Source organism: Nilaparvata lugens, chromosome 8 (genome assembly GCF_014356525.2).
Source record: "Nilaparvata lugens isolate BPH chromosome 8, ASM1435652v1, whole genome shotgun sequence".
Classification (NCBI taxonomy): Eukaryota; Metazoa; Arthropoda; class Insecta; order Hemiptera; family Delphacidae; genus Nilaparvata; species Nilaparvata lugens.
This window is the reverse complement of record NC_052511.1, coordinates 12,753,674-12,768,559: the sequence shown is the minus strand read 5'-3', so window position 1 is coordinate 12,768,559 and position 14,886 is coordinate 12,753,674. Positions and strand designations below refer to the sequence as shown.

General features: G+C 32.5%; 2 protein-coding genes across 3 annotated transcripts in view; one reads left to right on the top strand and one right to left on the bottom strand.

Annotated features, from left to right (window-relative positions):
- The window catches only part of LOC111050464 (adenylosuccinate lyase), a 58,406-nt gene that overhangs the window by 31,877 nt on the left and 11,643 nt on the right, over window positions 1–14,886 (top strand). The window lies entirely within an intron of this gene.
- Window positions 2,046–13,977, bottom strand: LOC111050468 (protein snakeskin). Its single transcript, XM_022336803.2, has 3 exons — window positions 13,694–13,977; window positions 12,371–12,577; window positions 2,046–2,679 (listed from the first exon to the last, which is right to left on the bottom strand). Exons 1-3 carry the CDS (start codon window positions 13,742–13,744, stop codon window positions 2,464–2,466), a joined length of 474 nt encoding a protein of 157 aa, XP_022192495.1. The 5' UTR covers window positions 13,745–13,977; the 3' UTR covers window positions 2,046–2,463.

Sequence of the window (14,886 nt, the reverse complement as noted above, 5' to 3'; positions counted from 1 at the left end):
GAATTTATTGAATTTCTTATTGTCGGATCCTCATGGTATAAGGACCTTAAGTTTAAAATTTCATGTCAATCGGTTAATTAGGAATGGAGTTATCGTGTTCACAGACATACACACACACACACACACACACACACACACACACACACACACACACACACACACACACACACACACACACACACACACACACACACACACACACATACACACACACAGACCAACACCCAAAAATCATGTTTTTGGACTCAGGGGACCTTGAAACGTATAGAAAACATGAAATTAGGGTACCTTAATTTTTTTTGGAAAGCAATACTTTCCTTACCTATGGTAATAGGGCAAGGAAAGTAAAAACGGCCAGCCTTACTACACCTTTTCCAATTTTATTTGATAAAGTATTAAGTTAATTTGAGAAAGTATCAATTGTATTTGAGAATAGTCACTTGTAATTGAGAGAATGTCAGATGTAAATGAGAATAGTCAATTGTATTTGGGAAGTCATCACATGTAATTGAGAGTAGTGAATTGTATTTGAGAAATCGTCAAATGTAAATGAGAAGATATCAATTGAAAATGAGAAAATTTTACAATTGACATGTCGTGACTCTTCTGTAGCCTACAGTACAGGTTTGATTGTATGTACGTGAATAAATAAATTAAAATTGAATTGATTTGAGCAGGAAAGGATACTGTACCACATACACAGTATTCCAATTACTATCATAGTCTTCGCATTAGGAAAATAAATATTTTCAATGGTAAAAGTATTTCCCCTGTACTGTTTACTTCTATGTACGTATTGACAACGCGGCTTTAGTCTCCAAACATTTTGTGAAATATTGCACGTTATGAAGATAAAATTCTCTATGTTCAAGGCGCAATTGAACTTTATCATTAATCGATTGAATATCTTGATCAAGCAATTCGGTAATTCTTCAATGAATTTTGAGGCTTGAAAATAATTTTCTATTTAAAAACTAAATGTTTTATTGGAATATTAAATATATTATCATATTATTTAATATAATTACAGTTATGAAAAATATAAGTACTGGAAGTACTGGTTTTTCAAAATCATTTCCCAATTAAAACTGACAACTTCCCGATTTCAAATCGTATGTTCTCAAATTGAATTGATACTTTCTCAAATAAAATTCACTATTCTCAATTACAAGTAATGACTTCTCAAATACAAATGACTATTCTCAATTACAATTGATACTTTCTCAAATAGAATAGAAATGTAGACTGAAATTCTACACCTTTTCCAACTATTTGAGAAAGTATCAATTGTATTATTTGAGAATAGTCATTTGTATTTGAGAAAACGTCAGATGTAATTGAGAATAATCAATTGTATTTGAGAAGTCATCACTTGTAGTTGAGAATAGTGAATTTTATTTGAGAAACTATCATTTTTATTTGAGAACATTTGTCATTGGAAATTATTTTAGAAAATCAGTGCTTCCAGAACTTATATTTTTCATAATTGTACTCATAAAAAATAATATGATAATATATTTCATATTCCAATAAAACGTTTCGTTTTGAAATAATTATTTTCGAGCTGCAAAATCCATTGAAGAATTGCCGAATTGCTTGATCAAGAGATTCAATTGATTGATGATAAAGTTCAATATTGTGCCTTGAACATAGAGAATTTATCTTCATCAAGTGCAATATTCCACAAAATGTTTGGAGACAAAAGTCTTGTTGCCAATAAATACATAGAAATGATACTCATTAATCATTCATAAACAGTACAGGGGAAATAATTTCACCATTAAAAATATTAATTTTCCCCCTTGCAAAGCCTATGGTAGTAATTGGAATACTGTGTACGTAGTACAGTATCCTTTCCTGTTCAAATCAAACCTGAAAATTTTCTCATTTTCAATTGATATCTTCTCATTTACATCTGACATTCTCCCAATTACAAGTGACTATTCTCAAATACAATTGATACTTTCTCAATTAAAATTGGAAAAAGTGTAGACTGTAGAATTTGTCATCAAAAAGCATCATCTATTTGTATAAAATCATACATCTTGAATATGAAAACTTTACTTTATTCCATCAATTTAACCATAACAATATAAATTCTTAAAATGTAATGAAAACTCTAATATTAAAACTATGTTTAGCTGGCTTAATATCCACAAAAAGAGACCTTATGAAAGTTTGTCAGTGTAATTGACAAAATATGAAACATTTGATGTGTTCAAATAAAAAATGTGAATCAACAATCGAGGATTATTGTATTGTACTGTGTCTTGCTTGCTTTCATTCTCATTCATTACATTTAATACTAAAAAAATAAGTATAATAGTAGTGCTAAAAGTACCTATACTAGAGTAGTAGTTGCATTCTTAATCACATTCACTCACACATTACTTCCTACCATAAGTGACTATCAAGCACATATTCAGGCAGTATTTCAGTTAATGGGTTTCTCCCAAAGTGTTCTTAGAGTTCTCTGACAAAATGAACGACGGATAGCACAGTGTCTAGTAGGTAGACGGCTCCAGTGAGAACACAGAGGCAACCCAGTCCCAGACCCATTTGTTTCTCAGAGCTGTACGATTGATACCTGTGCTCCTTCTGGTATCCAGCCCAGTAATGTATGGCCACACCTCCCACAGCTATGAACATGACTGCTCCAAAAATGTTCATTATTATGTCCTGAAAAAGAAGAATTTCATCTATATTACTCAGACCACATAAGAGTATTTTTATTTGATATGATTTGTATGTTCATTTTCAAACATAATTCTACGTCTGTCTACCGGTTCAACTGGTCAGTCCAATGGGCCACAAACATTTGCATGTACTTTGTCACGTTATTCTTTATATTAAAATAACGATTAGCCTCCTGCTTGGCATCAGTCGGTAAAGCATGAGATTTAATATAATTAGGGCGTGGTTTTCTAATAGTATTCAGTCTTAAAAAAATCTTGATAGGCCTAGATATGGGCTTCTCCAATAACTCTTGTAATTCAATAATAATAAATATATATATATAAATGATACTTATACTATAGAGATGAGGAATATAAAATAAATTGCACACCATGAAAATTTTACACATATATTACATAAATAATGCAAAGATCAGTCGAGGCAAAAAATATATATATAGAGCGATAAAAAATATAATATAAAAAATAGAACAATAATTTTATATCAGCAAAATATCACAGGCTAAACTTTATATTCTAGATTTATGGCACGAATCATTACCATGTGCCTTTATCTTGAAATCATATGCATTCTTTTGCATGTAGCTGCGACATGTACTTGCTAATACTTGTCGACTTGGATAATTCAATCAAAAATATGTGCTCTAAGATCAGCTTGATAAATTAGCCACTAATGATCCAAATATATCTATATATTAAAATCTCTAGTATTTAGTAGATTTATTTGTATCGAATATATATTTTTATCTCAGGGTGCAAGATTCGGCACCTGACGGAATAGGTAGAGCCATTCATCTAGTGAATTAGAACTATGATAAATTATCGCAAATTGTATTGCAAAAATTAAATATTGTATGCATACGTTTGATAGCCTAGATTTCGTACTTCTTTGATTAAATAGAAATTTCTAAAATATTGATCTATATTTTTCTTTCAATTAAATACCTTTAATACTAATTTTTACTTGCGCAAGTATTACTCTTAATAATTTCTTAATTTATAATAACCCTTTCGGCGAGCTAGCTTTGATCATCAGATTATTTCGAAGCACTAGGGCGCCCATCACTAAATTCAAATTTAATCACTCACGTGTCGAAAATCTTCTTGTAAGCCGCCGATGTCGATCCAACTCCATGTGGTCCGGGAATATGGTAGCCGGAATCGTCTCCTCCAAGGGGTTATAAATTTAATAAAAAATGAAAAATGACTTCTGCTTCACAATAGCATCACGAAGTCTTTTAAGAAATTTAATAATTTACTTTAACTTTAACTTTTACAAAATTATTAATAAGGTACTTCGCTCTAAAATATTTGGGGTCCTCTTATGGTGGCATCTGGCTGGCGAGTTTTTGGTTCTTCCTTCTCAAGTTTTACAGATCCTCTTTCCGACTTTCAAATTAGCATAAAATTTAAATATCCCAATCCTCCGCCATTAAATTCAAATAGATCTTACAAAAAATGCCAAAATATTGCTTAGATTATATGATTAATAATTTCTTTGCATTCGAGCCATATTGATAACATAGATTACACAAATTTTTACACAAAATCTAGTACATTTATATAAATATATATAAATATTTTTGAATTGGCCTACAGTTGCCGCCTATTAACTGCCGTTTTACTATTGGTGCATGCAAATTTTATTAGGTATTCATGCGCCTGGTAACTCTTATTCCTGAATACATTAAATTATTTTTATTTGGTTTTTTATTTATGCTCTTTGCATGCTAGTTAATATTCTATATATTAATATTAATTCCATGCTACCTAATAATTAGCCACGTGGACGGGTGTTTTTTCACATTGCACACCATCCGAATGCAATAAAGCTCTGCCAAGGGATTTTGGTCAGATTCTACGTTCTTCGGTTTGATCGATCTCTAGGTCACCGATCTGTGAATACATCTACCTAACCTCAATCTTCAAATATTTTATAAATAATCTATTATGAGTAATAAACTTCCTTCAAATCCTTTTTAAGTTCTTGTACCATTTAGCCAGAACAAGCTGATGCTATCTTATCTTGATTATTATCTGCTTGGCGATATTAGCCAATTACTTTATTTTTAGACCTATTACTATTTCTGTTAGGGCTTTTCATCTACCCAGATTTAAATATGTTACACGCGCCCCTGGGTTTGAATTCAAAAATTTGAGAATCACAATGTTTTTAATGAAAACCCACCCTTCAAATACATTGATATACACTATACTTTATTTATAAATTATACTCTCCTACTTCTATCACGTTTCGCAGACATATTTGCTGCATCTCCTTTATACCTTTATCAAAAACAATAACAAATTCTCCTCCTCAACACACATAAAAATATCATAAATATAAACTTCTAAACGTACTCCTCCTGACACCATTTACAACACAGTAATTTTTGAATTCGCCGCTTGCAGGGCTGCCAACTTAACTACACACATTTCATAATTCTCATAAATGATTCCTTTTAGACAATAATTTCGATTCATAAACTTCTGGGCTTATATCTTATAGTATTTCTTAGGTCTTAATATAAATAATTTTCTATACATCAGGTACAATACTTTCTTTTGCTAATGGCTCTTTGGTTTTGGTAACTGGTATTCACTTTAAATCTTTTCAGGTAACAAACGTGGCATAATTAAAAGTAATAAATATAAAAACATATAAATAAATATATCGACATTAATAAATATAATAAATAACAATAATAAATAACTCTTTGGGTACAGTACTTCTTTTTATAAACATATGTTCAACAGATATTACATTCATTTGATTGGGTGGCTTTGGTCAGCTGGTCGCCGTTCTACAATTCATAGTGCTACATGTTACATCAGAATTTGCTATCGACTTTCATAACTAACCTAACTGCTCAATTTTTTCTCTTAAAAAGGTAATTAACAAATTTTAATTTTATTATCCCCGCTTGTGTCCTTTTTTATCTGATGTATATAATTTAATTACATATTTAAAATTTATTCTTTTTCTTATTGCAGGCTTCTAACGGCTGGAAGGAATTAAAACACTGGATTGTTGCCACGAGGTCCTATACCAATATTAAATTTATTAAGGAAGGTTAGTAATCGGTTTGATAATAATGTTTTCATTGATTTCTTATCATATTATTTTAAATTCGATGATATTTCATGTAGAATTGTAGTGGTCTTCCCATATCTTTTGACTTTCTGCTTGTAGCTACACTGTAGGCTGGTTGGGTTATCTGCTATCCATTTGTTGATTGTTGAGGCTGTCCTATTATTAATTCATCTTCATGAATATAAAACCCCGGTATCTTGTGTATCCTTCCAAACAATTCCTTGTTCCTTTAATAATAATTTCTTTTAATTGATCCAAAGCCTTCCATTTATTTTCTTTCAATACTATCCACATAGTTTCTTTATAAACAACCTTAATCATATTAGGAAACAGTTTCGTAAAGCAAGATTTTTCATAGACCATAAACTTCTTCAATAATATTATCCTCTTCATTATTTCATTAATATCACAAATTTTAGCAAACATCACGGCCTTAATAACAAACAATTTCACCATACAAGATTTCCAACAGTCAACAAATCATTCAACACTAACATGGTCTTAATTATCATATCAATAGCATCACTTTTCAATATTATCACCGACATGGTAATCCCACACAATACAATAAATCAAAACACTAATTAGCTCTTTAATAATATAATCTTTCCACATATAATAGCCCGGTACTTCCATTTTATTGACATTATTCCTTACTCCTTTCACTCTTCTTAACCACCTTCCATTATTCATTAGTCCATCTTCCATTTTCCTTGTTGCCCATGCACGAATCCATAGTAGTCCTATCAGTAGCTCCAGTTTTAATCCATTCATTCAATCCATTTTGCCGGTCACATCGCTGATTTGCCCTCTTGAAGCGAATGTGCCGCGGATGCAGGTTGTCGGCTTCCTGTCTTCCTCGGTGCCGGTCCGGTGTTCTTCTTTGCCTCTTGAAGCGTGCATGCGGCCTCCATCGGCGCGCGCGGTTCCTCCGTTTCTTTCGCCTCCGGGCCTTGCGATGCATGCTCCTCTCCCGAATGCCGTCCTCTCCGTCCTGATGTCGGCCGTCCGGTGTCCTCGGGCGCTTGCGTCTCCGGGCCTTGCGGTGGGCGCTCCTCCGGTCCTGCATGTTATCCTCTCGGTCCGGGTCCTTTGTCTGCTGTGGGGTCGAATGATGCACGGGTGCGGTGGCGGTCTCTTGATGCGCGAGTGTGACTTTCAAAGCGGGTAGTATGGTGGCGGTCTCTTGATGTGCGGGCTGCTCTACCTGCGGTGATTGGACTTCGGTGGGAAACAGGATACTTAATATGGGTTGATGTTTGCGGGTTGTTTTAATTTCATGGTGGGCGGCGGTTTTTGATGGTAGGCTGTCTTGTATTGACTTCTGTTTTTCTAATATTTTCGGTAAACCGTTCACAAAGGTGGTATATGAGGCTGTAGTATCTTTATTTTCTCTATCTATTTTTTCTGAGCTTGCGTGGGTTGTATCGGGGTTATCATGTAGACATAATTGTTTAGATGTAGTTTTCTGTATATCTGGTGGCGGGTCGTTGGGTGCTGGGTTCCATGTTTTTTGTTGATTTATTCCTGTTGCATGCGCTAATGTATAAGTTGTACTAATTTGATGAGGTGGTGGTTTATGATTTCTATTATGATTATTCTGAGTGTAATCATTTTTTGTGTTAAATCGATCACGGCCATAATAATAATTTCTTTTGTAGGTTAGCTGTGGATAATGGTTTGTTTGACAATTTTGAAAGCTTCTACTATTCCAGCTGTTATTTTGATTATGATTATAGCGGCGTTTAAATTGAGGGGTAGATCGTGAGCAATCATATGGTACTGATTCATAATTTTGGCTGTTATACTGTTTACTTTTTGAATTATGTTGATTTTGTGCGTATCTCTGGTCTGAACGGTGGTTTGATATTGCCATTGCAGACTGTATGCCATATAAATGATTAATCAGCTGCTTGCAATCAGTAATGGGTTGTGTGGCGAGTGCCATTCTAACTTGATACGGTAGCTTCTTTAAAATAATACTTGCTAATGCCGATTCATTAATGGGCTCGCTCAATTGAGAATTTTTAAACTGTAGGGCAGTGACGAAAGTGGTACATGCACCGTCTAAGTTAGGGTTGAAATCGCATGATATAATGTCCGCTAGCACGTCCAACTGTTTACTTCTGCTCCAATACTGTTCCAGGAAGACAGCTACAAACTCATCCAATGATGTAAATTCATGGACTCTACTCCGAAAGAACATCAGGGGTTCGCCAATCAATAAACTAGTCAAACGAAGACGCCAAAAATTCCAAGAGGTGGGTGTTAATGATTGAACTAGTTTTATCTGATCTATAAATTCTTTAGGTTGGAGATAGCGGTCTGTATTGTCAAAACGGCCTAATTCATTGAAACTGTGTAGTGAATCAAACGTTGCTATGGGAATAGGCTCTATATTCTCGTGCGGAAATTGATGTATTGACTTTCAAGTTGTACCAACTTCTCTTGGGCCTGTTTCCAATGACTAGAAGCTTCTGTTTCATTATCTACTACTTCGGCATTTAATTCAGATGAAAATAATTGCTGTTCTCCAACGGCTGTCTCCAATGAATTAAGTTGTACTTTGTTTTGATTTATATCAGAATTTAGGTGAGCTATTTGTGTAGATTTACTATTCTGTTGTTTATTTATGGAAATAAGTTGACTATTGTTCCTGTTTGTAGCTATTTCATGAATTTGTGAAGTGTTTTGTGCTGGTAGGTTATCTATTCTTTCCGCAGTCTCCTTACCCATTCTTACCGATGTATCCTTCAGTGATTCCCGCATTTCCTTCATTTCCGCCTTTAAGTTCTTCATTACTGTGGTCATTGTTTTTTCTAAACTATTAGAAAATGACTTGATCATCCCCTCTACTATAACCCTCCTTATTGCTTCTTGGGAGACATTTAACGGTTTATTACTGTTCACAGGATTCTTGGCGGTGATTGAAGATATCTGGGCGTTGGACTCCATCGCGCCCCCCTCAGCGTCGATCTCCGCTACTATCGCCGTCTGCAGTGTGTCTGCTACCTTACTTTGCGTGGACGAAAAGAGACTCATATTTTAAAAATGGATTAAGTGTCAAGTGTTTGTTAAAAAAAGTGAAAGTTTTGGCCAACAAGGCATTAATAAGGACACAAATGAGGATAGGCCTATGGACATTACAAGCCAGGTAACCTATTTATTACTTAAGCTCTTATAATATAATAATACTATTCATTGATTTCTGACTAGCAGTTTAGGCTTATAAAATATAATCTCTCTCTATAAAAGGTAATTTTTTACAGTACTAATAATATAAAATTTTCTTTAAAACATATAATTTCTCTTTATTTAAAGCTATTGATTCCCCAAAAAGTAATACAAATTTTCCTTCGCCAGTTTTCCTCACAACTCGTATAAGTTATCTATAATTTTCAATATGGTTATTGACCTAATTTCAAATAATTATTCAATGAGCTTGGCTCTCATCATCAGTCCCACGTTGGTACGACATGTCTTTCTGTCACGTTATTCTTTATATTAAAATAACGATTAGCCTCCTGCTTGGCATCAGTCGGTAAAGCATGAGATTTAATATAATTAGGGCGTGGTTTTCTAATAGTATTCAGTCTTAAAAAATCTTGATAGGCCTAGATATGGGCTTCTCCAATAACTCTTGTAATTCAATAATAATAAATATATATATATAAATGATACTTATACTATAGAGATGAGGAATATAAAATAAATTGCACACCATGAAAATTTTACACATATATTACATAAATAATGCAAAGATCAGTCGAGGCAAAAAATATATATATAGAGTGATAAAAAATATAATATAAAAAATAGAACAATAATTTTATATCAGCAAAATATCACAGGCTAAACTTTATATTCTAGATTTATGGCACGAATCATTACCATGTGCCTTTATCTTGAAATCATATGCATTCTTTTGCATGTAGCTGCGACATGTACTTGCTAATACTTGTCGACTTGGATAATTCAATCAAAAATATGTGCTCTAAGATCAGCTTGATAAATTAGCCACTAATGATCCAAATATATCTATATATTAAAATCTCTAGTATTTAGTAGATTTATTTGTATCGAATATATATTTTTATCTCAGGGTGTAAGATTCGGCACCTGACGGAATAGGTAGAGCCATTCATCTAGTGAATTAGAACTATGATAAATTATCGCAAATTGTATTGCAAAAATTAAATATTGTATGCATACGTTTGATAGCCTAGATTTCGTACTTCTTTGATTAAATAGAAATTTCTAAAATATTGATCTATATTTTTCTTTCAATTAAATACCTTTAATACTATTTTTACTTGCGCAAGTATTACTCTTAATAATTTCTTAATTTATAATAACCCTTTCGGCGAGCTAGCTTTGATCATCAGATTATTTCGAAGCACTAGGGCGCCCATCACTAAATTCAAATTTAATCACTCACGTGTCGAAAATCTTCTTGTAAGCCGCCGATGTCGATCCAACTCCATGTGGTCCGGGAATATGGTAGCCGGAATCGTCTCCTCCAAGGGGTTATAAATTTAATAAAAAATGAAAAATGACTTCTGCTTCACAATAGCATCACGAAGTCTTTTAAGAAATTTAATAATTTACTTTAACTTTAACTTTTACAAAATTATTAATAAGGTACTTCGCTCTAAAATATTTGGGGTCCTCTTATGGTGGCATCTGGCTGGCGAGTTTTTGGTTCTTCCTTCTCAAGTTTTACAGATCCTCTTTCCGACTTTCAAATTAGCATAAAATTTAAATATCCCAATCCTCCGCCATTAAATTCAAATAGATCTTACAAAAAATGCCAAAATATTGCTTAGATTATATGATTAATAATTTCTTTGCATTCGAGCCATATTGATAACATAGATTACACAAATTTTTACACAAAATCTAGTACATTTATATAAATATATATAAATATTTTTGAATTGGCCTACAGTTGCCGCCTATTAACTGCCGTTTTACTATTGGTGCATGCAAATTTTATTAGGTATTCATGCGCCTGGTAACTCTTATTTCCTGAATACATTAAATTATTTTTATTTGGTTTTTATTTATGCTCTTTGCATGCTAGTTAATATTCTATATATTAATATTAATTCCATGCTACCTAATAATTAGCCACGTGGACGGGTGTTTTTTCACATTGCACACCATCCGAATGCAATAAAGCTCTGCCAAGGGATTTTGGTCAGATTCTACGTTCTTCGGTTTGATCGATCTCTAGGTCACCGATCTGTGAATACATCTACCTAACCTCAATCTTCAAATATTTTATAAATAATCTATTTATGAGTAATAAACTTCCTTCAAATCCTTTTTAAGTTCTTGTACCATTTAGCCAGAACAAGCTGATGCTATCTTATCTTGATTATTATCTGCTTGGCGATATTAGCCAATTACTTTATTTTTAGACCTATTACTATTTCTGTTAGGGCTTTTCATCTACCCAGATTTAAATATGTTACAACTTGCAATGTACATGATATATGGTCATTATTAACTCTTGAAGCTCAAGTATTTAATTAATATTGCTTGATGCATGATATAATAGTAATGTTTGTTAATTATCATTTCCTCTTTTAATTTTGAGTTGTTTAATGTCTGTCTACCGGTTCAACTGACCAGATCACTGGTCATCAAGTATTTTTTATTCCCAAACTCTTGAATACATGATAGACATCATGAATCTATTTTGAAGTGGTTTGTTTTAAAAATGATTGATATGCATGCCTCTTGCGTGATATTAATATGTTCATTATACATGAAAAATAAATACAATATTAAGGAAAGAATGTGAATTTCCCAAAAAATCTTCTAGATTCTTACCAAAATTTGTAGATTTTATAACATGTTGTTTCAAATACAAGATTATGTCCTAAAGTATTCTTCGCTGAGAACAAAATTATTATTTCACGGTATATCACGAAAAAAAACAATCATTAGACTATGTATACATCTTTTAACTTATACTCTGTCCAAACAGGCATGAGCTCTGAAGGATTAGGCCGACCCTCCTACTACTCACACACACAAGCGCAGTCTCCTTTTGTGTGTGTGAGTGAAGGGACGGCTGCCCCTACGTAGTATACATAGTATAAATGGCGCAGGTAGGCCGAGCGTGTGTGCCTGCGCGTGGGGAGCGAGAGTCGGCTTAATCTTTCAGGGCTCATGGCAGTTTGGACAGACTATAGAGCAAGGTTGACCCCGCATTGAATTATAAAAATTGAAATAGATTGACTGTTTTTTAATTTATATTTTCCTCTTTGCTCTATTCTCATGAATCATACATTCTTATGGGTAAATTCCAATGTGAGTTTATTATCCTCTTAGTTAGCACACTCACCCAAATACGGTATGCAATTTTATTCAAATATCTATTCCCGCTCACATTTTGAGAAATATCATACTCTGATATTAGTTATTCTTTTGCTCAAAAGGAGATAAGGATCTAAAGTATAATAATGATTACATCACTGAGTAGGCCCTATACAATATCAATATCAATTGAATCAATGATGTCCCTCTGATTGATATGACGATACTGATTCTTAAAGCAACTGAAACTTACCACAAGTGTCTTTTTGTGTTCTGATGTTCCAAAACAGTATGTTATCAGCACCACGCCTGTGTAGATAAAAAAACCGACAAACACTCCTGACGCAATAATTTCAGCATCCGGATTCTTCTCCTCATTCAGATTCCATGTGCCTCCAACGCCGAGAAATTGTCCTTGGTATCCGAATCGGTAGATTAGTAAAATTATGATTATCAGTATCTGTGAAAAAATGAATCGTTTCATGTAATCAAATCAAACTGGAGAATTTACTTATTCAAAATATTTGCATCTTTTCGAAAACTTACACATTTGCTAATTTACCGTATGTCCTGAATTCTGATTTATCTGCTGCTACTGTCAAATTTGGAAATAGTAATTGTCTCAATCAATTTAAAATAGGTATAGATATTGGAAGCCAGAAATTCTGTTCTCAAAAATAACTTTGTACTACTAGTTCATTTTTAACAGATAAATATAATGGCTGTATTAAATCGTACATCAAACAAACAGTAACTTTATCTAATGAATGATGAGTTTTAAGTAACAAATAAGATCTATTGATGAATCAATCAAATCCGTTTAAAATAATTTTTAGATTTTAACTTGTGTTCTATCTCCTCATGAAAATTGAGAATTGAAAAAGTTTTTGTGCGAATTCTGACTGTTTTGTTAGAGCTATTATGTTTCTTGTATATTAATACATATTACTAATTATTATGTATATCATTAATATTAATTGATAATAGTACCAAATTATATTAATTGTATACTCATCATATGTATTCCTCCAGAGTTAGTATTTTGAGACTCATTCATTGAAGGCTACGGTTCATACAATCTTCCAACACTTTTTAGTTTTTTTATTGAAATTGAGGTAAGGAGAGAAAAAGCATGAGCTCAAAATCTTACTGCTGTGTTAGTAAGGTAATGCACACACAAATATGTGTAAATAAAAATATAAATCTAAAAACACAAATATGTATTACACATTAATATAAACAATATAAAAATCTTGTAGCACCCTTTATTTTTTAAAAACTTTAAAATAAATAATAAAGGGTACAAGATTTTTATATTGTTTTTATTAATTTGTTAAAAAGTAGGCCATGTGAGTGAAGTGTTTTTATATATTACACATTATACTGTACCGTACTTTATAGAGACGATTAGATTTTACTCATTTCGTGTATATAATTCAATAAATGAATAAATTTGAGTCACACATTAGGCCTGTACTGTACATTTTAGACGATTCGATTTTACTCATTGCGATTGTATTATTGGATAAATGAATTGATTTAATATTATACATACATATTATAATACGGTACCCACCATTTTTATGCCTTTTATAAATAGTGTCGCAGTTGATGCTATATCCGTCATTTTTGGAGATGAATTTCAAACTTTTTATCCTATAAAATTGAAAAAAAAACTATCACACTACACAAATCGTATTATTAATAGTCACAACACATACACACTACACTTGAGTGGAAGCTCTCAGGTCGATGTATCGTTTCCTAATATTCATCACAAACAGCGGCCTGAAAAAGCCAATCCTACATTTTTGAAAAGATAAGATTGCGCTCTCTTATCTACCAACTCGTACGAAAAGGGAGTGACAGGTGAATAATAACGGTGCAAGTGGCGTTCAATACTTTATGAACTCTTATCATGAATGTGATGATGATTCATTCAGCTTCACTGAGATTTTCTGTCTCATAAATTCTAATTATTGTCTGATGGTCGTCTACTGAAATTCTATTTCTGTAATCTCTAAAAAAGTAACCACTAATAACTCTGCAAAAAGTTGCTCAACAAAGGATAAACTATGATCATTTTGGAATATTTTTGGTTCAATCATCTCTAAATTATACACTGTTGAATATCTCAGGGATGCTTTCATTACTAGAATTGCATCCACTAACATTAGACAGCGACTGATGTGAGTGGATGTACGAGTAATTCCAGTGATGGAAATAATAGATATTGTAGAATTGCATAAAAATGAAACGAGAACGAATATTTCTACCTAGGTACGGTAATATTTCTATATGTATTTTCTTGATATACTCATTTCCTAGATAGTTTTATTTACACTGAATTTGACTTTCAATGCTTATGCGATTATCATCAGTAAGTTATAGCATAGCAAAATAAAATGTATCATTTTAAATTTTCATCCTCTTCGGTTGTGAGTTAAAAGTTGTGTGTGAATAAAACTACGAGTAATTGAGTTTTTAATAGTATTTTAGTAAAAATGTTTTTTATTGATGAAGATAGTTAGCATTAATTTCAAAAACACTCTCATGTGGCTCGAAGCACACCTAAAACTTCAAGGTGTATATTTATTTATTCTCATAAATGGGAAGAGTAATACCGTACTTGAATATCCTTTCCCAAGAATGGATGCTCACATGTTTAACTTGACCATCCCCTGTTTATCATTTTACATATCTCATCATATTATATTTATCCATATCGTTGTTATCATTTACCAGCTAGAAAGTAATATAAATATGTTT